General features: G+C 36.7%; 1 protein-coding gene across 2 annotated transcripts in view; it reads right to left on the minus strand.

Moving 5' to 3' along the window:
* Positions 1-15,288, minus strand: part of Abcb1 (ATP binding cassette subfamily B member 1) — a 179,584-nt gene that overhangs the window by 54,330 nt on the left and 109,966 nt on the right. For both annotated transcript variants that reach the window (XM_076860686.1, XM_076860677.1), the window contains exon 4: positions 9,816-9,972. In XM_076860686.1, coding sequence (XP_076716801.1) covers positions 9,816-9,972 — 157 coding nt within the window. The remainder of the gene's footprint in view (positions 1-9,815; positions 9,973-15,288) is intronic.

The raw sequence follows: 15,288 nt of genomic DNA on the forward strand, positions 1-15,288 counted from the left end.
CATTTATAAATTATTTTTTACATTATTTGTGCTGCTGTTAGTTTTATTTTTGGAGTTAAAACATGCTTCTAGGGTGGGCTAAGAGGCAGTATCTAGTATGCCATCATCCCCAGCTCAAAATAAAGTCAAAATATGTTAATTTTTTTAAAAGAAAAATATGTATTAGAATTTATATTTTATGAAACCCATTTAGAATAATAAAAGCAGCATGAAGAGTATTTTATAGAAATTAGATTTGATAGTGTTGATAACTACTATTATGAACCTTGAATTTGTGCAAGGGTCTTAATTTTCTCTTTTGAGAGCTGAGGATGTCTCTCAGTGGGTATGTGCTGCCTTGCATGTGCAAGGCCCTGGATTTGATCCTTAGCACTATAAAATTTTTTTTTTCTTCTGATCAATTGTTTTTTTGAAACATAATAATACCTGAGTCAAATAATACTAAGGTTTAATTTTATGCTCTTAACTCTGCCAGATTACGTAGAATCAGACTCTCTGGAGGGAGGGTCCTAGGAATCTAAATTTTTAATAAGTACACCAAGTAATTATGCTTATTAAAGTATAACACAATTGTGGTATTGCTAAAGTGTGAAAACCCTCATCTAAATCTAAAGAGTACCAACTGCTGTGATCTCAAAAATCTGTTCTGTGGCTGCCCATGGTGGCACAAGCCTGTAATCCCAGTAGCTTTGAACCTGAGACAGGAGAGAAGGATTGCAAGTTCAAAGCCAGCCTCAGCAGTTTAGCAAAGCCCTAAGTAATTCAGTGAGACTCTGTCTCTATATAAAATTTTTAAAAAGCACTGGGGATATGGCTCAGTGGTTGAGTGCCCCTAGGTTCAATCCCCAATACCAAAAATAAAATAAGATAAAAAGGACTGGGATTGTAGTTTAGCTGTAGAGTACTTGCCTAGCATGTGTAGGGTCCCAGATTCAATGCCCAGTACAACAAAACAAACCAAAAAACAAAAAACTGTTTTGTTTGGCTTACAGTCTGTGTATGTATATATTTATATATTTTTAATTACTTGACAATATCTAATACTAGAGAAATTCTATACAAAAATCCAGACTTCAGATTTCTCATTTTAAAAAGTAAAAGATCCTAATGCTTGCTTTGCACCCTCACATGACAATCGGCTAGAACTAAGTAGAGTTCAGCCTCCGTTTCAGCTTTTCACCATTCCCTATTATTTTACCCGAAGATTCAGGGATCTCCTTCACAATTACCTGCTTATCCCCTATAGATACTGTATGACCCACAATGCCTGACTTACAAATTTATTACGAGTAAATTATTTAGAAAGATGATAATCAAGTGAATCTTTTATTTAGTGAGGATATTACAGGAGAAAAGAGCCAAGTCAAGACAAGATTTGGCATAGTATCTTTTAATTTATTAAAAATAACTTTTGTCAACCTCTACTTAATTAAGAACCTTCTACCTTGACCTTCTATTTCAATCTGGTCTTCGTGTTTTCATCATATTTTATCTGTGGATTTTGTTGTTTCCATTTGCAATCTTCAGTGACTGTTTCCATTGCATCAAAGATAAAATCCAAGGCCCATAACACGTCATATTAATCCATTTGCAATCTTGTCACAATGTACATGTGACAGCATCATATTTTTGAAGTATCAACCAATGATTTTCCAGATATTTTCTTTATCCCCACATCCTTTTCCTCATTCCAGTAGCTATGAGGAAATCAGGAAATCACTGCCGGAGCTAAAGAGAAAAAAGTGTGCAGGTTTCTTCTTGACTTTTGTGAGCCCAAAGTCTATCCCTGAAGAGTGGGAAAGGAAACTGAGCAAGGCAAAAAATATTTTGCTTAAATTCTATGAGACTGACTTCTACCTTTTTTAAACGAAAAAATGTGCTGAGAAAAGATGCAGTTAAGAATTGATAACAGTATAGACACCTGAGGGCCCAGGAGAGAAAAGCCTGTCTCCTAATACCTGATTTCCAGAAGAAAAGCCTGTTCTCCCGTAGAACTTGAAAAAGAATGATTATATAATTAATTGAGGAAGCTTCCGGATAGCTCCCCAGAGTCTTCCTGGACCTAGAGAGAGGCAGAAGAAACGAATGTTCCCAGTGCTCCTAAGAAAAGGGAACACAAGTGCCCAATGGGATGCCCATGTGGAAGACAGTTGCTGAAGGACACTTGACCTTCACACGTGTCTGGAGCGAGTCTGGCCTCCTAGCACATCCCAAGGAAAGGTGAGGGCTACCCTAAAATAGCTGAGATTGGGTTTCTGTCACATTATTTGAGGAAGGACTTGAAACTGAAATTAACTTGTTGTATAAAATTAAGTTATATTGTTTTGCACGCTTGGGTTCTAAACAACACCTTCACTGCATCCCTTTCCAGCCTCAACTCCTGCAACTCCTGCACCCCACTTTCCCCAGTTCTTTCCTTTTCACAGAGCTCTGGCTTGAAGCCCAATGAGAAGTTTGTTGTTCCCTAAGTTTTCTATGTTCTTCCTTCAACATTTGATTCATTCTGCTCTTTCCACCTGGAATGCCCTTTGCCAAAATTTTTCTCCTAGATGATAATTTTTCTCCTTACAAATGAGGTAAAAGACGACCTTTTATTAAATGGCTTACACCTAGCAGAGTCATTCACCTGGCCATAGTAATTGACACAAGATTCCAATTACAAAGTCAGTGCTAAAATAGAAGTATGACTGCTCTGGCCAAGTCTTCTCATTCCTACCCATGTGAGCTCTGAGAAAACTGGACTATATCCTAAGTTCATCTTTGTCTCCACAGAGTTCAGCCTGTTCTATCTGCAGTAACCCAGCCTTCCTGACAATGATAAGTGGTCCCATGGAACCACCACAAATGACAGACCATTTGTCAAAATGCTCTATTCTAGCATTCTTCTACCATAGAAACAAGTGCCTCATATGAGAGCACAAAGAGATATTGTAGGTCATTATACCTGGTAAAGAAGGCCTTTCCCAAACCCAAGCCAGGCTTCAAAGGAACTAAACTGCCCATGACTCAATACTCTATATCGTTTAGGGATCACATTATATTACAGTTTTATCTGACCCAACTACCTCATATATTCAGTAATTTTAACTACTGAGAACTTAGAAAAAGCAAAGAGATTATGTTGAAAGGACATTTTTCAAAGCAGTCTCCACAGAGCCTTCATGCCAGGCGCTGTTCTAGACGCTGGGGGGTGCCATCTAGAATCAGAGCCACTTTTTCTCATCTTATTGGATTTCTGTTCCAGCAGGAAGTTATTTTATTTCAGGCCTCAAAACTCACATAACAGGGTAATATTGCCAAAGTATCTAGCAAATTTATCCCCAGGAACTCCACCCCCACCACCACCTTATGCCTTTCTCGCCTTGTGATAAGTTGTAATAAACAAGTAAAAAAAATCAGCAAGATAATTTTAGAGTAATGACTCTTAATAAGTAAAGGAATTATGCTATAGTGACTTTAGGATGGCTGGGGACAAAAGATCTTTCAGAGGAAGAACTAAGTGATAAACAGCAGCCATTAGAGAAAGACAGGGCAGGGTCTAATCCTCCCCACGCTGGGAAAGACTGGAGGAAGGACAGTGTGGGTAGCCTGTGGTGAGTAAGTAAAGAGCAGACTGATGGGAGAGGCTGGGGTGAGGTCACATAGGACATATAAACCACTGTACTGAATTTGTATTATTCCATTATATGGAAGGCCAACGGTAGAGATATGAACTGACTTTTTTTAAAAACTTAAATACATAGGCAGCAAAATGAAAGTAAGCTCCTATCTCTCACCATGCACAAAGCTCAACTCAGAGTGTACCGAAGATCTAGGAATTTAAACTAGAGACCTTGCACCTAATAGAAGAAAAAGTAGGGGCAAATCTTCATCGTTTCAGATTATGTCCTGACTTTCTTAACCAGACTCCTAAAGTGCAAGAAATCATGTCAAGAATTAATAAATAGGATGGGTTCAAATTAAAAAGCGTCTTCTCAGCAAAGAAAACAATCAACGAGGTGAAAAGAGAGCCTACATTTTGGGAGCAAATTTTTACCATATGCACATCAGATAGATGTATAGGATGTATAAAGAACTCAAAAAACTTAACACCAAAAAATAACCAATCAATAAATGGGCTAAGGAACTGAACAGACACTTCTCAGAAGATATATAATCAATCAACAAATATATAAAAAAAAAAGTTCAACTTCTCTAATAATTAGAGAAATGCAAATCAAAACTATTCTAAGATTTTATATCAGGCCAGTCAGAATGGCAATTATTAAGAATACAAGCAATAATAAATGTTGGCAAGGATGTGGAGAAAAAGGCACACTCATACATTCCTGTTGGCATGGCAAATTAGTATAAGCACTATGGAAAGCAATATGGAGATTCCTTAGAAAACTTGGAATGGAACGCCATTTGACCCAGCTATCCCACTCCTACTCAAAAGGACTAAAATCAGCATACTATAGTGACACAGCCACATCAATGTTCATAGCAGCTTAATTCACAATAACCAAACTATATAACCAACCGAGATGCCCTTCAACAGATGAATGGATAAAGAAACTGTGGTACATATACACAATGGAATATTACTCATCCATAAGGAAGAATAAAATTATGGCATTTGCAGGTAAATGGATGGAATTGGAGAATATCATGCTAAGCGAACTAAGCCAATCCCAAAAAACCAAAGGCTGAATGTTCTCTCTGATAAGTGGATGCTGATCCATAATGGCGGGGGGCGGGGGTGGGACATGGGGAGAATGGAGGAACTTTCATTGGTCGAAGGGGAGGGTTGAGAGGGGAGGGTGGCATGGGGGCAGGAAGGATCATTACCCTAGGTACATATGACTGCACATGTGATGTGACTCTACATCATGTGCAGCCAGAGAAATGAAAAGTTGTGCTCCATTTGTGTATTATGAATTGAAATGCATTCTGCTATCATATATAACTCATTAGAACGACAACAAAAAAGAAATGCATTAAGTTGTGTTTGTCTTAACACTTAAATAAAATAAGTATTTTGCTCTTTAAAAAAAAAAAAAAAACCTCACTCTGACAATGTATGGAGAACTGGACTAAGATGGGCAAGAATGGAAACAGGGTGAAGAATTAGGAAGTTAGAGCTTATAGGCAAGGCATGGAGATGGCTCTGGCTACAGGTTGTATCTGGAGATATTAGTAGTCAGATTTTTGGGAATGACCTTAGCACTGTTGTGGGTGGTAAGAGGCTGGCCATCAGCAGACCTTGGCTCTGGGCTCCCTTCACTTAGTTTTAACCTGGACAACCTCCTTTTGAGATGTTCTCCCTGGTGAGTTTTCATGACAGATGGGGTGGGGTGGGGTGGGTGTGCTCTGGTCAAAGAAGAGTTAGAAAGTCTCCTTGGGCAGAAAGCTCCATCAATGATAAGCGAGAGGAATTGGACCTTTTGCCTAGATGATCAATCCCTCTGGCATTTGCCCTAGCTGGAGCCAGCCACTCAGTGTGGTGGGCTTGCTTACTGCTGGTGACACATTCAAGGGACCATGATTTCCTCACATGTGCTGCTTCCACTTCTGGCCTTTAGAGCTGTGCTTCCTGGCTGACCTTCCTGACATACCAAAAAAAAAAAAAAAAAATCAAAGCTACAGGATGATAACTGTGGGAGAGAAAAGACCAAGAAAAAATTGTTGGAATTTGCTTCTATTTTAGGCAGAGTTTGAAAAATATCATCAGAGAGGGGGAAAAAAGACCAAACTAAAATGCAGGATTCCTGTCCTAGGAACTCAGCTCTGTAAACTAGCAAGCAACCCTGTCCTGAACATATAATTTCTACTTCTTAGACATGTTTTTTTTCTATCTATAAATTTATGGGCTCAGGCCAGATAATGTATGGGATCCTTTTACCTACAAAGATGATTCAGTCTTTTATTTATTTATCCCATTTCTTAAGCACCTAGCATGGGTCAGGGTCTATGTGGCTATTATTTTTATTTTATTTTATTTTATTTTATTGTTATTATTTTTTGCTACTCTTGTATTGTGGAGATTAGATTGTAATTAGCCTATTTTGGGGGTTTGAAAAAGCAGTACCTCAAAAATAATAAAAACAAACAAAATGCTGGGTATAGTGGCACACAGCTGTAATCCCAGCAGCTGAGGAGACTGTGGCAGGAGGATTAAGAGTTCAAAGCCAGCCTCAGCAACTTAGCAATTTACTAAGCAACTCAGTGAGTTATTAAGCAACTGGGCAAGACCCAAGTTGCTTAATACAAAACAAGGTTGGGAATGTGGCTCAATCCTCAGTACCAAATCAATCAATCAATCAATTACAACGACCTGACTGTATCTCATATTAATCAAGAAAAATTAATCATATTTTAAATTTTAACCTAAAAGTTAAAAAATAAACTGACTCAATTAAACAATATACTTTGAAATATTTTATCCTTATGTTACTCAATTTTCCAAAAAAATTATAAAGAATTTTTCCAGTGAAATGTTAAAAGCAGAGGAAAGCCTTGAGCAGATGAAAGAAAACACATCCATCATAGACCCTTTTATGAAATATTAAGAATTTCAATGTTAGCTAACATTCTAGTTGGCACATACCCATAATCCTGGCCTTGAGGACGCAGATAACAATGTTTTCTTTACTTACAATACCAAAGTTTTGAAACACACATACAAAATCTGCACATAATTTATATACTCATATTTAAATATCAAAACATAAATACAAGTTAAATATTCCTAACCTGTAAATCTGAAATGCTCCAAAATTCAAAATTTTTTGAGCATTGATATGATGCCACCAGAAGAAAATGATGCCACAAAATTTTGTTTCCTATACACAATCATTTTTAAAAATGTTTTGTAAAGTTATCTTCAGGTATAAAGTATATGTAAAAATAAATGAATTAGATGTTTAGAGTTGGCACCCATCCTCAAGATATTTTGTTATATATAGGCAAATATTCCAAAATCTGAAAAAGTCCTAAAATATTTCTGATAAGGGTTTTTCAACCCATACTATTCTGAGAACTGGCATTTCACAAGTAGTTCTCGCACTCCTGATGAGTTTTACAGAAGTGAGGGAAGAAATGATAAATGTAAGTTATTTCCATTTTTCCTCTTGCTAATCAAGGGAAATTTAGCATCTGGTGAGGATTTGGTTCATAGACAGCACATTCCAGTTGTGTCCTTGAATGGGGAAAGGGACCAGGCAGCTATTTGAGTGTCTTTTATATGGACACAGACCTCATAACCTAGGACACACATCTCAAAGCTACCACTTCCAAATAGTATGACATCTGGAGCAGATTTCAGTGTATGAAGTTAGAAGGGCACCAACTTTCAGAGACAGCACTGCCTGACTTCACACATCTTTGGATGATCCAAGTAAAACTGGTAATGATTGGCACTTATACCTAAAGAGATCATTTGTTTCCTCACAAATATAAGAGCAAATTAATGTTTGGGTATAGAGATATAATATACACAAATGTTAATATAGCTAAAAAGAGGCCAATGTATACAACAAAAGCTTAGTTTATTGTGGTCAGTCTAAGTTTAGTTCTGTTAGTTTCAAAGAGCTATTTGACGTTCTGCTCTTCCCAGACTGGACTGAACTTCAACAATTGTTTTAATAACCTATAATTTCTTTACTGACAGATAGCCACAGCACCTGTTTCTTTATGTAGTGCACAGAGAGCAGCATAATAAATATAACACCTCATACACTGTTATAACACTGTTCATGAAAAAGTGGATTGGATCACAATAGGCATACAGGCACACATTGGGTCAGGTGAGCTACCAGAGAACACAGAAAGATATTATTATTCCACTATAAGGTAATAAGACAGAGAACTCAACAGAATATTGCTAAACATAGCATGTACAGGAACCAATGAATGCAGAGAGCACTAAGAACTTGCCTTCACTGAATGGTATAGACGAAAAGATGCCAGTTCATAGGTGGTACATCATCTTTTTGAGGGTCCTTTTGAATGCCATAAAAGGAGGTATAAATGCATACGAATTTTATAGAGCTCAAATATACTATCCATTTTTCTGGCCCAAGTCATTTTCTGCAATCACAGAATTGAAGTATTCTCTACCTCAGGGAAAACAATGTATTCTTCAGAATTACAAATTAGTTTCCAAGACCATAGGACAAGTATCAGAAAGGTTCCAAATATACCCCAAACTGGTATGAATATTTAAGTACATGTTTTGGGGGATAGCATCTGTAGTATTCATCACAGACATAAAAGTTAAATGTTGATGTGTAAACTCGTGGATTTGATGCCCAGCAAACACACACACACACACACACACACACACACACACACACCACAAACACACACACACACACACAGAAATGTTGAAGTGTCATTGGAAGCTAAATGGTATCACGACATTTTTGAGTATATTCTCAAACAGGCATTTTCAACATTTTTACCACCTGAAGGTAAACTCAGTTGCAAGTTGTTGAATACATTAGTTTAAGTCAATCTATGCTGAACAAGAGGTGACCTGAAGATTGAAATTCAGAATTATCAATCAATATACATACTCTTTACTCAAGAGTATGTGTATTACTTCCATATTTTTTTAAGTCATTCACTTTCCCACTCTCTGACAGGACTGTTTTACAACTGTTTTGCTTACTATCTCACTGCAAAAAACGGAAGTACAGTAGTCCCCGCTTGTCCATGGTTTCACTTTCTGTGATTTCAGTTGCCTGCAGTCAACTACAGCACGTTTCATCTCACATCATCACAAGGAGAAGAGTGAAAACAGTACAGTAACAGTTTGAGAAACCATACTCACATAATCTTTATTAGATAATTACTAGTTAATGTTGTTAATCTCTTATGATGCCTAATTTATATATTGAACTTTATCATAAGTATGTATATACAGCAAAAAAATATAGAGCACATAGGATTCAGTGATATCCATGGTTTCAGGCATCCACTGGGGTCTTAGACCAAATCCCTGGCAGACAAAGGGGTACTACTGAAATCAGAAGAAAATTTCCATAGATTTTCACTTCCTTATCTACCCACCTTTGGACACTGACATCCAAATATTCTCTATTTCCACCTATTATTGTAGAAAAAAATGCTGGTTTTTATCTAAAGTAAATTTTTCCTCCTGTGCTTGGATTTCCTCCTTTCTCAAGACTATCTAAAAAATCTCTTCCCTCTCTTTTAAGCATCATTTATCACCTTCTCCTCTCATTTGGATTATTTCCATTCACACACAAACAAGCTAATATTATTCCCATCCTAAATACATAAACACACACACACATTTACACTCACACCCTATTTGTCTTGGCTCCTTTTCTCCATTCTTGCATCTGCTTCCAGACAGCCCAACCCTGGACAATATCCAAAACTAAATTTCTGGAATTTTCTGCCCAAACCTATTCTTCCTCCAACTTTCTCATCTTAGTTGACAGCAACTGCATCTTTCTGATTTTTCAAGCTAAAAGCATTAGAATCACTTGGATTCCCCTCTTAGTCACGTAACCAATCTATCAAGGACTCTCATAACTGATTCCAGTGTACAAAGTCCTGCTTAGTTTCCTATAGTTCCTCCTTAAGCTTTCTAGAATATTTCCGACTTCAGAGAGCCCTCTCCTTTTCTACATATTTCTGCTGGCATTTCTATTAGGTATTCTATTATCTTCTCAAACTCATTACAAACATGAGCTGGAACTCAGACCCTCTATCTCCCACAGTATTAAATATATTTAGTAAGGGCTCCACAAACATTGCTCCAAATGATTTCCAATAAAATCAGTGCAATAAACAATACTTACCTGTAAAGTTTTCTGGGATTAAGTTTCCAAAATTTGCAAAGGTATCTGTCATGTCTCCAAACACCAGCATCATGGCGGGGAGGGCAGCTCCATGGACAATAGCAGCCAAAGTTCCCAGCACCATGTACAACTTATCAAGCCAATCTGAATAGCGAAACTAAGAAAAAGAAAAGAGGGGGAAAAAAAGAAAAAGAAAAGAGAGCATAAACATAATCAGCAGTTTCATGAATGATTTTCTCTACCTTCAAAATATATTTTAAATGCAAGCTCTTTTTGCATGTTACTTTCTAACACTTTGGTCCAAGCTACCCTCTACCTTTGTTACTGCGATAGCTGAATTATAAATGGGCATTTGATTCTTCTACTGAGTTCTGACCTAATTTTTCATATTAGACTCCACCTATCTTCTTTTCTTATAGGAGAACTGATAAGAATTATCAAAGTCTTAGAAATCCAGTATTTATTGTTCTGATTTCCATAAATAAAAGTCACTTTTAATTTCATGAAAACAAATTTGAATGTCATAGTCTCCTCAGAAGACACAATTCAGGAAACATTTAACCTTAAGAAAGGGTTAAAGATTTGCTGATGTACAATAGTATTTGCGTAAGTGTAAAATAATTTTAAAATAATTAGGCCTTAGTAATGAGAAGGAGAAGAAGATTGAGTCAGATACATGCTTCTCAAGGAACATTTTTCCTGAAAAGGTAGAGTATGGCCACAATGAACCACCAGTGCAAATCCACATAACTTTTTAAGTCTCAGGAAGGCAAGAAATGCTCCTCTGGATCCAAACAGTGATGGAAAGAGGACACAGTAAGAAGAATGGGAATTGAAAGGGATGGAAGCATTCTAAACTCATTCTACAAGATCATCACTACTCTTCTACCAAAACAAAAAAAGACACAACAACAAAAAGAGAAAACTATAGACCAGTATCCCTGATGATCACAGATGGAAAAATCCTCAACAAACTACTTACATATCAAATCAACATCATTAAAAAAATCATACACCATGATTAAGTAGGCTTTAGAGATGCAAGGGTGGTTTAACATGCAAATCAATATGCATAATCCATCACATAAATAGAATCAAGGATAAAAATCAGCTGGGCTTGGTGGCACATGCCTGTTAATCCTGGCAGTTTGGGAGGTTGAGGTAGGAGGATTGCAGGTTCAAAGCCAGCCTCAGCAACTTTGAATTTTGAACAGGTCCTAAAGCAACTCAAAAAGAGTTGCTGTCTCTAAACAATATAAAAAGGGCTGGGGACGTGGCTTAGTGGTTAAGCACCCCTGGGTTCAATTTCTGGTACCAAAAAAAAAAAAAAAAGGATAAAAATCATATGACATCTGATCATCTCAACATATGCAGAAAGACTTTTGATAAAATTCAAATCCCTTCATGATAAAAAAAGCAAATTTGGTATAATAGGATCATTTCTCAACATAATAAAAGCTATATACATCAAACTCATATCCAACATCACATTGAATATGGAAATACTGAAAGCATTTCCTCTAAGATCAGAAACAAGACAAGGTTGTCCACTCTCATTGCTTATTCACTAAAAGTTTTAACTAGAGCAATTAGGCAAGAGAAAGAAATAAAAGACATGCTAATAGGAAAGAAGGAAATTGAATTATTCATATTTGCAGATAATATACTTCTATACACAGAAAATTCTAAAGTCTCCACAAAAAGACTTTTAACTGAAATATGAATTCAGTAAAGTAGCAGGATACAAAATCAGCATACAAAACATCAGCAGTTTTTTTATACACTAATAATGAATTTGCTAAGAAATCAGGAAAAAAATCCCACTCACTACAGTCACACATAATAACAATAAAATACCAGGAATAAGCCTAACTAAGGACTTGAAATACCTGTACAGCAAAAATTACGAAACATTGATGAATGCAATTGGGGACAATACTCATAAAATGGAAAGACATCCTGTTCGTGAATTGAAAGGATTAATATTGTTAAAATTGTCCAGACAACACAAATTCAATATAATTCCCATGAAAACATAACAATGACATTCTTCATAAAGCTATAAAAATATTTCTAAACTTCAACAGAATCATGAAACATCCCAAATAGTCAAAGCAATCTTGAGCAAAAGGAACAAAACTGGAGACATCACAATAACTGAGTTCAAAAATATCACATACAGAGCTGTAGTAACCAAAGCAGCATGGATTGGCTTAACAACAGACATGTTGGTCAATGAACAAAATAAAGATCCCAGAAATAAATCCATGTATCTTCAGCCAACTGATTCATCAGCAAGGTGCCAAAATCATATGAGAGAAGGAACCATCTCTTCAACAAATGGATATCCACGTGTAGAAGATTAAACCATAACCCTAGTTAAAAGTCAACTCAAAATGAATCAAAGACCTTAGTTTAAGACCTGAAACTCTCAAAATATCAGAGGAAGAAGAAATACTTCAAGATATAGGTACAGGCAACAATTTTCTGTATGGAAATCCAAAAGCACAGAAAACAAAAGCAAGAATTGACAAGTGGAATTACCTCAAATTAAAAAGCTTCTGCACAGCAAAGGAAATAATCAACAAAGAGATAACATACAAAACGGAAAAAAAATCTTTGCCAGCTATTCATCTGCCAAAGCATTAATATATAAACTATGTAAAGAACTCAAAAAACTTAACAACAGAAAGAAGTAATCCAATTAAAAAATGGGCAAATGATTCAAATAGACACTTCTCAAAAGAAGAATTACAAATGGCCGATAAACATATGAAAAAATGCTCAATATCATAAGCCATCTGGGAAATGCAAATTACAATGAGATTTCATGTCACCTTAGTTCTAACGGTTATTATCAAAAACATGAAAAATAACAAATACTGACAAGGATGTGGAGAGAAAAGAACACTTACACACTGTTGGAGGGAATGTAAATTAATATAGTCATTATAGAATAACAGTGTGGAGGTTTCTCAAAAAACTAAGGATAGATCTACCATATGATCCAGTTATCCCGTTTTGGGGTATATACCCCAAATAAATGTCAGCACACAAAAGAGATACCTGCATACCCATGTTTATTTTGACACTATTCACAATAGCTAAGACATAGAATCAGTTTATGTGCCTGCATAACAATTGAATGAATAAAAAAATATGATACATGATACACAACGGAGGATTATTCAGCAATAAACAAGAATGATATCCTTTCATTTGCAGGAATATGGATGGAACTAGAGGGCATCATGTTAAGTAACAGAAGTCAGACACAGAAAGACAATGAAATCTAGGGGTAGGGAGAGACCTGAAAGTAGAATTAGGACTAGGAAGGGGGCCAGGAATATAGGAAAGAGAGGGTAGAAGTAGATGGAGATGATCAGCATGTAATGTATGCACATATGGAAATATCACAATGAAGTCCATTCATTTGCATAATAAATATGTGTTAATTATAATAATTAAAAAATGGACACATGGTTCTCCAAGGAAGCAATTAAGGATAAACACTGCAGGGCAAGGTGGCACATGCCTGTACTCCCAGCAGGTGGGGAGGCTGAGGCAGGAGGATCCTTAAGTTCAAAGCAAGCCTCAGCAATTGCAGGGTGCTAAGCAACTCAGTGAGACCCTGTCTCTAAACAAAATACAAAATAAGCCTGGGGATGTGGCTCAGTGGTTGATTGCCCCTGAGTTCAATCCCTGACACCTCTCTTCCCCAAAAAGGATAAACCCCAAAGTACGTGGATGTGACTGTAGACAGCAGGGTTTTAACCCATGCAAACTGCATGAAAAGTTTTAGGTCTAGGCAGAGAGTGTAAATCAAAACAAAGATTATGGATCAGGCAATGCAAAAGACATAGCAGCAAAAAACAAGATTTTAGAGCTTTTATATACTTCAAGAGAAGACAGACACCAATCCTAAAGTTAGTTAATGAGGAACCTACAAAAATGCAGTAGTAATGAGTGGGAGTAAGTGCCAAACTGACCAGTGGGAAAACAGAGAGTGTAAAAGCCCTTGGCAGTAGCAAATGGCAGCCCATAAAGCAGAAGGGAGAAAGTGAAATTATTGATAAAATGATAAGTGAAAGTTAGGGTTTGGAGTAAAAGAGTGTCTAATATAAAGAATACTCAGGCATTTGGATTTAAATCTTTCCAAACTTTCAAAAATGTAATCAAGTAGTTAAGATGGGGTTGATGACATAACTTTTCATGACCTCATCCCCTTTTGTTTAGGCAATTTTTTTTTATGTTTTATTGAAGCACAGGCCAGATTTTGCTACTACTTCTATTATCTTGACTAAGGATTCATCCTCTTCCTCTAAAAAAAAAAATGAAAGGGGAGAGATAAGCAGAAACAATTTATTTTATCTTAGAGACTCTACTGAATGGGTAAAATAGCAAATTCCTCAGTACAGGAAAGAAGATGACTGATGTGCAAAGATATCCCTCACTACCACCACAGGATATTTTGCCTCCACAACTACTCATTGGTGATAATAAAAACAAGCAGCCCAACATGTAAGTATCTGCTGAGTGCCATCTCAAGGACAGATAAAAGCCAGAGAGTAAATGCCAAAGATGGAACTCCTGCCCTCACAGAGTTTAAAACGGAGGAAGATAAAGCAAAAGTTTAGGCAATGAATACTCCATAGGCTTCCATAGCACACTGTACAGAATAGACACAAAATTGAGCCCATGGGCTGGGTGCAGTGGCACACCCCTGTGATCCTAGTGGCTCGGGAGGCTGAGGCAGGAGGATCACAAGTTCAAAGCCAGTCTCAGCAAAAGCAAGGTGCTAAACAACTCAGTGAGACCCTGTCTCTAAATTTAAAAAAATACAAAAATAGGGCTGGGGATGTGGCTCAACAGTTGAGTGCCCCTGAGTTCAATCCCCAGTACCAAAAAAAAAAAAAAAATTGTGCACATTCCTTCTTGATGGAAAAGAAGTATACTGACACACCCTTCAGGAAGCTGGGACAAGCTGGCAGAGACAAGGGCTTGAGGGAATGGAGAGGACAGAAGTCTTATTGAGTTTTGTCTGAATGCTCATCTGGGAAGTGCTATTCAGAAAGTACATGGAAAGAATTCAAAGTCTGAGGCATAGTTTTGTAGCAGAAGTCACAGGAGTGGATAAGTTTATCCAGAAAGAGATAAGAAATACATAGAATGAAGAAAAAAATAGAGATTAAGTAACAGAGATAGCATGTTAATTGTCATTTAGATGATCTTGGGGCAAAAGGAAGAAGAGAGAGGGTAGTTGCTAGAGTGGGATTCAGCATCAAGGGAGACTATTTAATGAAGTCTTGCATTCATAGGTAAATTTTCCAAAGAGACAACTGGTGAAATGTAGGAAGTAAATTAGGATGAAACAATGTTCTACAGAATAAACAAATATTTCAAGAACCTGAGGCAGGAGATCATCAGTAGATAATGTAAGTATTAGGTAAAAAAAAAAAAAAAAAAAAACTCC

This window comes from Callospermophilus lateralis, chromosome 1 (assembly GCF_048772815.1).
Source record: "Callospermophilus lateralis isolate mCalLat2 chromosome 1, mCalLat2.hap1, whole genome shotgun sequence".
NCBI lineage: Eukaryota > Metazoa > Chordata > Mammalia > Rodentia > Sciuridae > Callospermophilus > Callospermophilus lateralis.